Source organism: Polypterus senegalus, chromosome 10 (genome assembly GCF_016835505.1).
Source record: "Polypterus senegalus isolate Bchr_013 chromosome 10, ASM1683550v1, whole genome shotgun sequence".
In the NCBI taxonomy this organism is placed as follows: domain Eukaryota; kingdom Metazoa; phylum Chordata; class Cladistia; order Polypteriformes; family Polypteridae; genus Polypterus; species Polypterus senegalus.
This window is the reverse complement of record NC_053163.1, coordinates 165,327,583-165,340,679: the sequence shown is the minus strand read 5'-3', so window position 1 is coordinate 165,340,679 and position 13,097 is coordinate 165,327,583. Positions and strand designations below refer to the sequence as shown.

The 13,097-nt window shown below is 41.6% G+C and overlaps 1 protein-coding gene across 1 annotated transcript in view; it reads right to left on the bottom strand.

Annotated features, from left to right (window-relative positions):
* LOC120537968 (ras-related protein Rab-3B-like) overlaps nucleotides 1–13,097 on the bottom strand; it is a 30,686-nt gene that overhangs the window by 17,155 nt on the left and 434 nt on the right. The window contains exon 2 of the mRNA XM_039767277.1: nucleotides 9,427–9,651. Within this exon, the coding sequence (XP_039623211.1) occupies nucleotides 9,427–9,651 (225 nt within the window). The remainder of the gene's footprint in view (nucleotides 1–9,426; nucleotides 9,652–13,097) is intronic.

The following is a 13,097-nucleotide window of genomic DNA, read 5'->3' as shown; positions in this document are numbered from 1 at the left end:
AAAATTATGACTTATTAATTGGTTGTTTGTCCGTGTCATTTTGTTTGTTAATATTTGCTATATGTTTAATATGAACAGTGCAATTTAAAATACATCTCAATTACCTCATCATGCAGAGCACATTTTCCCTGAATACTTTATGAATTAAGCTCTATACTGTTACAGGCACAGTTTAAAATAAGATTAACTTCATTACTTCTTGTTCTTCCCGTGACTTCTTCTACAAGTACTCCACTTTACCTTTGATATCCTAAAGAGTGCAAGTTTGGTTGATCTTTTTATGGAAAGAGTGAGCCAGTGATGGACTTGCTCCCAATCAGTTAATGTCATCTGCCCAACCCTAAAACTGTATTAAGTTGGTTCAGTAGATGGATGGATGGGGATTCTTTTATTCTTAATGTCTTAGCGTCTATGACAGCATTCATTCTCACCAATTATATATATAAATTCATAAGACATTTGCATGTCTGTTTGTTTGTCTGCTTGTTTGTTCGTTAATCACACAAAAACGGCTGAACCAATTTTACGAAATTTTGCATGTGCCTTGCAATTGGTCCAGCTTAAAATATAGGCCGTATGTTGTATTGGGAGGAGGGGTTACAGGGAACCAATTGAAAACACAGCATTGATTCTGAGACTGCAATTCCCATTAAGCAGCAGGAGTACACTGTAGTTGAGGTGAGGATATCGTCATCACCACGCGCAATGTTTTGCACTGGCCAAAGTGGAATCTCATCGACCAAAGGTATACCTACAGCATTTCCTTTGTGATTAATTTAGATAGTAATTTTATTTTCTTGTAGGATTCAAGATTTTGTCTAAGAATACATCTTTTTTATCTTGTCGTGAATTTTGTTTAGTCATGTAGAAAAGACAATTATTCCCCCATTTATTTATACTTAGGCAATTCTGGATACTTCAGCTAGAACAAAATAAATTAAAGTGTCATCTGTATAATGTAGTTTGTGTAAGCTTTGTAATTTGTCTTGTTACAGGATTTACCTTGAAAGACATCATATAGAACATGGCTTGATGGATTACCTTATTTTCTAGATGTTTATTGAAATGTTTATATTATGAAAGGCACTATATCAAGTAAATTAATAAGTCCTCCATCAGTTTCATATTGTTTGCTTTGTAAAGTTCTTGGTTATAAGGTTTTATACAATAGGAGCTCTGTGGTGGGCTGGCGCCCTATGTTGACTGGGATTGGCTCCAGCAGACCCCCGTGACCTTGTAATTAGAATATAGCGGGTTGGATAATGGATTGATGGATGATTAGCTCTTATAATATGCATTATATATATATATATATATATATATATATACAGTATATTTATATATTTATATACAGTATATTTATATATTTATATATGTGTATATATATATATATATATATATATATATACTGTATACACACGTACATACATACAGGGTGAGTCAAAATTATTCAATGGTAGAAACTATTTATTCACAAAACATACTTCTTATGTGCAAGATGATTTACAGGAGTGTCCCAGCCTGTTTGCCATCATGTTCAACACACAAAAACCAATGAGCAACAGTACCATTTAAAGCCCAGACACACATTTTGCAGGGTATAGATGGCACCACAGTCTGTATTTTGTCCTTCAGGTCATTGATATCACAAACTTTCCTGCTATGCACGCACTCCTTCACCATGCCCCATAACCAGAAATCACAGGGTGTCAAATCAGGGGAATGTGGAGGCCATGGCAATGAATGGTCCACCATGATCTATCCATCGACCTGGAAATGTGTGGTCGAGATAAAAATAATCCATTAGTGTTAACATAATTTTGACTCGCCTTGTATATATAATATAATATATAACTGCTCAAAAAAATTAAAGGAACACTTTGAAAACACATCAGATCTCAATGGGAAAAAGAAATCCTCCTGGATATCTATACTGATATAGACTGGGTAATGTGTTAGGAACGAAAGGATGCCACATCGTTTGATGGAAATGAAAATGATCAACCTACAGAGCCCTGAATTCAAAGACGCCCCAAAAATGAAAAAATGATGTGGCAGGCTCGTCCATTTTGCCCAAATTGAATTGCAGCAACTCCAAATTGTACGCAGCACTTTGTATGGCCCCTGTGTTCTTGTATACATGCCTGACAACATCGGTGCATGCTTCTAATGAGATGACAGATGGTGTTGTGGGGGATCTCCTCCCAGATCTGGACCAGGGCATCACTGAGCTCCTGGACGGTCTGAGGTGCAACCTGGTGGCATTGGATGGACCAAAACATAATGTCCCAGAGGTGTTCTATTGGATTTAGGTCAGGAAAGTGTGGTGGCCAGTCAATGGTATCAATTCCTTCATCCTCCAGGAACTGCCTGCATACTCTCACCACATGAGGCCAGGAATTGTCGTGCACCAGGAGCCACTGTACCAGCATAGGGTCTGACAATGGGTCCAAGGATTTCATCCTGATACCTAATGGCAGCCAAGGTGCCTTTGTCAAGCCTGTAGCGGTCTGTGTGACCCTCCATGGATATGCCTCCCAGACAATCATTAACCCACCACCAAAGTGCTCATGCTGAATGATGTTACAGGCAGCATAATGTTCTCCATGGCTTCTCCAGACCCTTTCACTTCTGTCACGTGCTCAGGGTGAACCTGCTCTCATCTGTAAAAGCACAGGGCACCAGTGGTGCATCTGCCAATTCTGGTATTCTATGGCGAATGCCAATCGAGCTGCATGCTGCTGGGCAGTGAGCTCAGGGCCCATTAGAGGACATGGGGCCCTTGGGTCACCCTCATGAAGTCTTTCTGGTTGTTTGATCAGAGACATTCACACCAGTGGCCTGCTGGAGGTCATTTTGTAGGGCTCTGGCAGTGCTCATCCTGTTCCTCCTTGCCCAAAGGAGCAGATACTGGTCCTGCTGATGGGTTATGGACCTTCTATGGCCCTCTCCAGCTCTCCTAGAGTAACTGCTTGTCTCCTAGAATCTCCTCCATGCCCTTGAGACTGTGCAGGGAGACACAGCAAACCTTCTGGCAATGACACGTATTGATGTGCCATCCTGGAGAAGTTGGACTACCTGTGCAACCTCTGTAGGGTCCAGGTATGGCCTCATGCTACCAGTAGTGACACTGACTGTAGCCAAATGCAAAACTAGTGAAGAAACAGTCAGAAAAGATGAGGAGGGAAAAATGTCAGTGGCCTCCACCTGTTAAACCATTCCTGTTTTGGGGGTCATCTCATTGTTGCCCCTCCAATTTCATTAACACCACAGCAGCTGAAACTGATTAACAACCCCCTCTGCTACTTAACTGACCAGATTAATATCCCAGAAGTTTCATTGACTTTATGCTATACTCTGATTAAAAAGTGTTCCTTTAATTCTTTTGAGCAGTATATATATATATGTGTGTGTGTGTATATAATAATTGCTTTGTGATTTGCCTTTGCATAGTGTTACCATAAAAGGCACTATATAGAATAAGACTTGATTGATTATATCGTTTTCTGGTCTTTATCAGAATGTACACCGTGAAAGGTGATGCATTACATAAGACCTAACTGATCGTGTCTTTTTGCAGTTCCTCTTTCTCCTACAGGCGCTATGAGGATAGTTACTCTAAGAGGCGTAGTATAAGATAAACACTGATCGTTCCCTTGTCATACATTTAGTTACATTTTGCTTCATAATGTGCATCATGATAAGGTATATTATGAAAGGTGCTACATAACACAAAGTTCACTAGCAGGTTTGGTTCTCTGTACCATTTTCATACGTCATGTCCGTCTGTCTCTCTGTGTCTCTGGCCTGAAACCTCATGCTATAGACTCCCAGGTGTCAGGCGTCTAGGATTTGTTACTGGTTATGCAGCTCACCAGTATACTGGCCCACCACTGTTTACACATTCACCTTGCTCCTGAGGAGGGCTGCCATGGTAACACCGCCTCTGGGAGAGCCCTGTGGCACACTGAGGATAACGAGAGATTTAGAGCACCGCAAGCAAAGGATGACTCCGGTGTTTTCTAAAAATAGTCTAAATTAGATTATCTTTTGGCTGTGATCTTCTAATCGGGCAGACACCAGAATTCCAGCTTTAGTAGGCAAAGCAGCTGATCTTGTCTTCCGTGATTAATTTTGTACAAAAAAAAAAAAAACTGTTCGGAAAAGCTAAGAAGTGGCGAGGGTACAGTTCAGTGTGCTCCTTTGCAGACCACGCACAAGAAGAAGGCAGCAAACGTCCCAGATGTGTTCACACTTCCCAATTTACTGTTAAGAAATGTGATATATAGCACCTTTTATAGTTAGCACAGAGTCTTTTAGAAAGTAGTCAAAAACTGTGGCAAGCAGGGGAAACACTTCCCAGTTATTGCATTTCTTAGCCAGTGCAGTCAGTGAGAACTGGAAAGGAGGGACCTGGTCGGGAGGACACGGCTGGTAATAGGAGTGGAAATGCTTCAGAGTTCTAGGTGGACCAAACCTGTGCATCCATCCAACCATCTGTTGAACTGATATTTTTTTGGGTTGTGGCCACAGTGGCAGCAGTGGAGCCAGCTTTGTCTGGCATGCCAGTGAATCAGAGGTCACACTCACTCACACACACACACAAACTCTTTTTAACGCTCCGTTAAGTCTGACTTGCCAAACGATTGAACATGCAACGCCTTTGAGATCTGTGAAGAGAGCTAAACTATCTGTGAAAAAACAAAGACACACAGGAGACAAGCACATGTCAAAGAAATTGGATTTGAACCCACACAGGTGATGAGTCAGAAAGTACAATTATCTTGGAAGATTCCTGCACAATACAGCAGGCTGCAGCAGCTGGCCTGAGTAGTCAGGTGGCTTTTTCAAGCTGTAGTTGAATCAAGGGGGTCAGAGGTAGTTCTTTTGGAACGCCACTTTCTGTGTTGGCTACTGCGCTTCCCGATATTTTTAGTATCTCTGCCAGCTGTAAAAGAAGATGCACAGTCGGCCAGCCCTAATCCTTCAGTTTCATCCTTAGTCGACCAGTACTTCATCACAAATAATCACTTCTCAGCAGCAGCTGCAGTTGGCTTAATCCCAGCCCTTATACCATGCTGGGCAGAATTCCATGTTCCCATAAAGTTTGCATCAACCTCTTAATTTCATACTGTCATTCTGTGATATTTTCTTCACATACTATTGATTATTTGTTACTAGTATGTGTTTTATAGCATCAGATGGGTAAGCAGCCTAAAAGGTCCATGCACAGTACAGAGGTTGGCAAATTAAGTAAACGTTTATTGTACACAATATATTTCACAACAGGTCCCAGAATATAGTGAGCTTATCCTAAAGTGATTCTCAGCTAAGGCAGTATGTTGCATTTTCACCACAAAGTAGCAGGTGAGCAGGTAACAGCACTTTCTACAAAGCAGTCCATCTTTAATTTGTGTAGCGACTTTTAATAAATGGCCTCTCGAGCAAAGTTGATCGCAACCTCATCCAACAGCTGTATGCTTGGGGCAGAAATCATTCTTGAATAGGAAGACACACAAGTTATCAATCCTAATTTTGTATAATGCCTTACAAAAATCTTCTGTACAGGGAAAAGTATCGGTACGTTTTTCACAGAACACTGTACAGTGAATTGGTCTTTTCAAAATGCACAACTAAAAGTATCCCTTTGTTTTTTTTCATACACTCACTGTTCCGTATAATTATCTAATCAGCCAATCATGTGGCAGCAGCACAATGCAAAAAGTCATGCAGGTGCAGGACGGGAGCTTCAGTTAATGGTTATTGGTGCCAGAAGGGCTGGTCTGAGGCTTTCTGCAATTACTGGTCCCCTGGGATTTTCATGCACAGCAGTCTCAAGAGTTTACTCAGAATGGTGCAAAAAGCATCCATTGAGCGGCAGTTCTGTGGACAGAAATGACTTGTTGATCTGCTCAGAGGAGAATGGCCAGACTGGTTCAAGCTGACAACAACTCTGTGCAATTGTGGCGAGCAGAAAAGCATCTCAGAATGCATAGCACGTTGAACGGATGGGCTACAACAGTAGAGGACCATCTCGGGTTTCACTCCTGTCAGCCAACAACAGAAACCTGAGGCTGCAAAAACTGGACGGTTAAAGAGTGGAAAAACGTGGCTTGGTCTGGTGAATCTCGACTTCTGCTGAAGGACGCAGAAGGTAGGGCGCCAACAGCACGAATCCATGCACCTAACCTGCAAGGTGTCAACAGTCCAGGCTGCTGCTGGTGGTGTAATATGTTTTGTTGGCCCGTTCTCACCAATCAGTCATTACTTGAAAGTCACAAAAGTTACATTTCATTAACGCACAAGTCATCCGTGATGCTACGAGGAGACTGACAAATGTGGCTCGGTGGCCTGGGTCAACTGATGATTCATTTGTTATGAAGCAAAGTAGCTTTGGCAGATGGGATGGTGCTACATGTGGTGTCGGTCTTGTTGGTAAGGTAACTAGCTGAACCCACAGTGTTTCATTTATTCACTGTAACAACAGTCACGTCATTACACGTGTCAGGTGATAAGGGGTACCCACTTAGGTGCAGACATCTTCTGACCCCCAGAGCGCAGAGGAAAGGTGCTACAGTGCCACACAGCCAATGAAGGTCTGCAGCATTGTGATTGCATATGTATGAGGTTCATTAGCATAGTTTAGATATGGGTGTTTCAGTTCGGCCACTGGGCGGAGTCAGAGGCGTGTTTACATATATGCACGTGTACGAGACGATTGTGATTTATAAACGTTTTATTTACATAGAAATGTGCGAACACTGGGTTTTTTCTGTTGGTATACGCATTTTACTGTTTTTTTGGTGTAAGCACATTTTAATGCTAGAATCCACAGAAAGTTTTAAAAATGAGATCCCAGGATGTTATAAAGCAGTGTCACCCAACCACTGGGTTGCGACCCACTTTTGGACTGCAGGTTGGTTGTGATTTTCCCGTTGTTTATATTGGTAGCGGGGCATGATGGGTCGCCTCTCTGTTGATTCAACAAGGTGAAACTCCCCCTCCCCTGGTCTGATGGTCTCACTGGATTTGCCATGTGGGGTACTTGGGGGTTATGAAGGTACTTATCCTTACATTGTTATATAGTGTGTGGCAGGTGGCTGGGTGTGGTCACCAATCAGCCACCTACTTAAGGAGCCGCCGCCCTGCAATCAAGGCTGGAGTCGGGTGAGGAGGAGGACGAGGTCGTGGCAGAGGAGGCGAGGAGAGGCCAGAGTGTGTTGTGGGACAAGAAAGTGGCTAGTGAGAGCCAGGACTTGGGGGGGGTTTGGTGGCGGTGCACTTGACTATTTGTAAATATAACTGTAAATAAACGTGGGTGAGTCGAGCACGTGCCTCGGGTCTTGCAACAATTTTTAATGCAGTTTCCAGCCCAAATGGACAGATCGGGATCCAGCCGACTACGCCAGTTGTAAAAGACGCTATATAGCGCCCAACCCGGCACAGACTAACGCAGAGGCACGTGTAAAACAAATAGAGTTTTTATTTTTCTCTTCAGCCGTGGGGCACGTCTTCCCCGTGTCCCACAGGCCCAACACAGTCCCACAAGCACAAAACACAAACTCCAAACAACACTTTCTGCCACCACCACTCCTCCCAGGCAACCTCACCCTCTTCCTCCCGATTCTGGCCAAGAATGAAGGGAGGTTGGCCCGTTTTATAGCCCACCCGGAAGTGCTCCAGGTGCCTGACCAGCTGGTCTTAATTGCACCTCCGGGTGGGGCTGGTAAGTCGTCCCTTGTGGCAGCTGGCTCTCTGCAGCACCCCCTAGCGGCCACCCCATCTCCCAACCGGGCTGTGGTGGACTCCATATCCCATGGAGCCACGGGGGAGACTGAGGAAGGACCCACGGCCAGGGAGACTGCCCCCAGGCGCCCCGGGGAAGGTATTGCACTGTCCATGGTGGCTCCCCCAGGACGTATGCAGCAGAGGCGTCCCGGCCGGGTATGGGACCCGGCTGTCCGTCACAAGCGCATTGTAAATTTCAGCTTTTATTTTATGCTAGCCCTCCCCCGCCGCTCCGCCCCCGTAGTAGTGAGGAGGGCCCTGCCTGGCCCCCCACTCCTGATGGCACAATCCCCACTCCCCTTGGCGTGCAGCCTCTGTCTCAGATTCGCTCCTGTAAGCGAACTATGATTCTTAGCGTGATGAGAGAGAAGTCGCAAAATCAACCAGAATGTTCAAGCAAATTATAGAAAAAAACCCTGAGTAGTTCTCTCGTGAAAAGCAGACGTACAGACAGACGTTGGATTTTATATATGTAAAGAGAGAGCCCCTTTCTTTGTCCTGAATATTGGAATGGCTCGTGTCTGTGTGGATTTGTTACTGAATAACCTGATTTTCCCTCCACGTCCTAAACTCATGCTTGCTAGATTAATTCCTGCCTCTGCATTGGCCCCTTATGACCGAGTTATAAGAGGGTCTGTGGGTGTGCCTTGCACTGGACTTCTTTAATGGATTGAGGAATAAGGGGACTTAAAAAAGGAATAAATAATATTAAAGCCAGCTGTTATTGTAAGATTTGCATAATATAAGAACAGTTAAACGAATGATTCACTAATTCTTCATCTGCTGATGTTTTAGCGTGCTTCTCTGTACCTTTTAACCTCTAGTTGTACACGTCGTCCAGATTACAGTCTGCCATGATGATGTCGCGTGTAGAGGATTATAGCCAGTGAATGAGCTTTTAATTTACTGGGCAGGTCTCTTGACCAATGAATGAGAGAGAGAGAGAGAAAGAGAGAGAAAGGTGGGTCTGCAATTCATTTCGGTGCACTCCATTTTCGTTCACAAAAAAATTTTCCAGAAATGGTTTATTTAACTCAAGTTTTGAAAAAATATATGTTTGGGCAATTGTGAGCATAAGCCTGGATATCCGACACGTACATTAATGTGAAATGAGTACATTTTTTTCATGGCTGTTTTAATATTGTTTGTCTTTGTTCAGAGTTGACACCTATTTTATCTAGAATTTTGTTATCTCCATTCTCTAAAAAAACATTACATTAGCAATTGCTCTTGGTCATAACTACAAACAATATGGGGCAAGAAATAGATACAAAACATTGCCATTATTGGGTGGCTTATTTCTTTAATGACATAAGAGCAATATGAGCATATAGAGCCTTCCTTTACCTGGAGTATATAATTTGCATGTTATTATTGATTCATTTAATTAATGAGAAAGGATAATGTCGGGCAGTGCATGCAAATTTACCTCATCTCATCTCACTTCACTTACAGAAAGAGAAGCAGGGCACCTCCATGCCCTCCAGAGCATGTCTATCCCAGAACAAGTCTGTCAAGTATAATGGAGATACAAAGGAAGGTGGCCTTCCACTAGCACACCTTTGTCCCCCATTATGTACTCCCCATATCAGAAGGCATGGCCAGCAGACACTAATGTGACTTCAGCACTCCACTTACCCAAATCTGCAGCTTCACCCTCTTGTCATTCCGGTAGACGGTCTTGACCTTGAAGTCGATGCCCACCGTGCTGACAAAAGAGTTGCTAAAAGAGTCATCAGCATAGCGGAAGAGGAAGCTGGTCTTTCCCACACTGCTGTTCCCGATGATCAGCAGCTTGAACATGTAGTCAAAGTTCTGGTCCGAGGAGTCCTTGTGGCCAAAGCGCGAGTCCACTGAGGCCATCTAGCAGGAGAAGACAGAAGGTAGCAGATTGTGTTATTGATTTTTGCAATTTCAACCCACATTAATGATTTTTATTGTACAGTATATATGAAAAAATATAATGAACATGATTGACAGATATGAAAAGCACTATGTAATAGACATACTGTATATGAAAAACATGTAATAGATTGATAAATAGGAAAGGCACTATATGATAAATAGATAGCAGAGGCATTATAAAAAAGGCAGATTGAATTGATATGAAAGGCACTATATGATATGATATGAACTATCTTAAAAGAAGTAGATGGATGGTTGTTTCTGAGTCCTGTAGCTGTCTCTAACCAGGTTTAAATATATAGAGATAAGAAAGGTACTCTATAATAGATAGCTATCAAGTGGGATATATGATAGATAGGGAAGGATGAAAGGCACTATATAAAAGGTTTACAGTATACTGTAGATATGCTATATAACACACAGATAGCCTTTGGAGATACCATATAATAGATAGACAGGAAAGGCACTATATAATAGATATGAGAGGCACTATGTAACAGATCAAAACATGGATTATATGAAAGATCAATACATAGGAAAGGCAATAGATATGAAAGGTACTATATAGTAATCACAGACAGGAAAGGCAGTATGTGACAGATGAATATATATATATATACTGTATTTGAAAAGCACTATATAATATCAACTAGATATCAAGGGCATTATTTAAAAAATCAATACATTGGAAGTTTAATAGATATGAAAGGGACTGTCATAGGAAAGGCACTATATAATAGGTGGAAAGATACTGTATATATGAAAGGCACACTATGATAGACAATTATGAAATGCACTGTTTAATATCAATAGGTAGATATGAAAGACACTATATAAAGACCAATACATAGGAAAGACACCATATGACAGATAGATATATAGTGTATATATAAAAGACATATAATAAGAACAATTTCTGGACCGGATGCCAGTCCATCACAGGGTGAACACACACACATGGAGGCAATTATTTGGAAGATAGATGGATTATATAATAGGTATATATGGAGGAAAGGCAATATTTAACAAAACAGATATGAGACACTGTATAAAAGGTGAATAGATTGGAAAGACACTATGATAGATAAATAGATGTGAACGGCACTATGTAACAGATACGTAAGGCACCATATAACATAAGAGAGGTAGGTATTGAAGGCACTACCTGTATGTAATACTTTGTCCCATCCAAGCCGTCAGACTTTTCATTGCTAGAACATGCGTCGCTAACCAAGCAGCCTTCTCAATATAACTGAGGGACTGTGGCCAATAACACCAAAGTCACTATTACAAAGAATGCTGTTTTTTCTTTATCCTTCAAGCCTGAAGCCAACTTAATGAATTGAAGGGCCACTGTTGGAGTGACTTTCTAATTGGAGCAGCGGGTGACAGGTCAACTCATTTTGACTTCACAGCTGTCTGTGGTGTGAAGTGGTCTTTGGTCTGCATGGTTGGTGTGTTGAGACCTAATCAGTCATTCTGTATTCTGTGGACACAATGCTTGTTGGCTGGACTCCCAGCTTATGAATTATGCATAGAGCCCAATGGCAAGGTCTAGAAATTGTTCATGACAGTGAATGTGCCCCTTCATGACTACTCATGCCTTGTTTTTACATAAAGAATGAAAGGTGGGCTACAAGGAGAAAGCCATAAGTTAAGTATAGATGGCTGGGAGAGCTTCAGGACACTTTGCTTGAGTATACACTTTCTGAAGTGAACCTGCCCTTCCCTCAATCGGTGACCACGGTATAGGAGCATTGGTTGCAGACTACCAGCGGATCATAATTGTGCTGCTCAGGGTGACGATGAGCTTGTTAGAAGACTAAAGTGGCTTTGACCTGGGCATGCATGGTTCTGGGAGTCGGAGGAGTGAGTGTAACCCTACTGTGGTCTGTATTCGCAACTGTACCTTGAGCCATCATTCAAAAAACATTCATTTGAATTTTAGTCTTGTGGTTTTAATCAGCTGATGAAGAGATAGATAGAGGCAGATGACACAGCCCCAAGGTTGGTGGTTCAGTTCCCTGTGTCTCATTGTGTGACCCCACGTATGATGCCTAAGCTCCAATTGTAAAAATACCTGCAGACACACTGTAATGAACCGGAAACCAACGCATGCAGTGTTTGATGTAACAGTCTGCACCTACCATCTCTTAGAACACACGTTCTGCTAGACAGGCAGTGCTTTATGTTTTATTTTTCCCATTTTGAATTTTAAGTTAAAAAAAAAATCTTTCGGTACTTATGCATGATCCTGAATATAACTCGAACTGCAATGTAATTCAGACTGCAGCCCGCCCTAAGAAATCTTCATGTCATTACTTCATGTCCTGACTCCCCAAGTCTACCTCATGGTGAACTGGAATAAAGGAAGGAAATAACCACACACCTTCTGGTATAGTGCCAACAACACCCCCAGTGTGAAAAGGCGAGTGGGACAACCAGGTTAAGTGGGAAAGTCAAGAGACAAGACTGGGTGAAATTCATCATGAAATACATAGATAGATAGATGATGAAAGGCACTATATAGGATAGACAGGCAGATAAAGTCATATATATGTAGGGTACTGTAGACGTTAAAGTGCTATGTGGTGGTTAAATAGATATGGTTCATACAGTAGATATATACTATATGAAAGGTGCTATATAATGGCTGTTAAAGATCCTATATTGTATATCATATATATATATATATATATATATATATATATATATATATATATACACACATACATAGTATATGTAGATATATATGAAAGTGCTTTATAGTACATGTTAATGATACTATTTGGTATGATGGATGTGAAAGGCACTCTATAATAGAGGCATAAAGTAAATATATATGAAAGGTGAAATATAAAATGTAAATGTTAAAGATGCCATTTAATGATATAAAATGCATTATGTAATACATATAATAGATATATATATATAAAAGGTGCTATATAATAGATATTAAAGATGTTACATAATAGATATATACTGTATGAAAGGTTTTATGTAATAGAGAGATAGACAGATATAAAAGGCACTATATGACAGGTAGATTTATATATAGATATGAAAGGCACTGTATGATCGATAGATAGATATTGATTTGGACCTTCATCTTGTCCACTCCTCGTATAAAATGAATCTGCTGCGGGGTCCTAAAATGTGAGTTTTTGCAATGTGCTAACGACGACTTTCCCCCTAACATTTCAATGCCTTATGCGTTATAAATAAGATCGCGTGCGTGCGTGTGTGTCTCTGTGTGTGCGTTTGAGTGTGAAACCCCAACGGCCAGATCTTTACATAGTCAAGGTGGGAGGGGGCAACTCTTCCACGATCTGATTTGCGTTTTAAAACCCAGATGAGGCGCGTCCGTGTTACATTTAGTGATTTCGGGACTCTTATGGCTTATG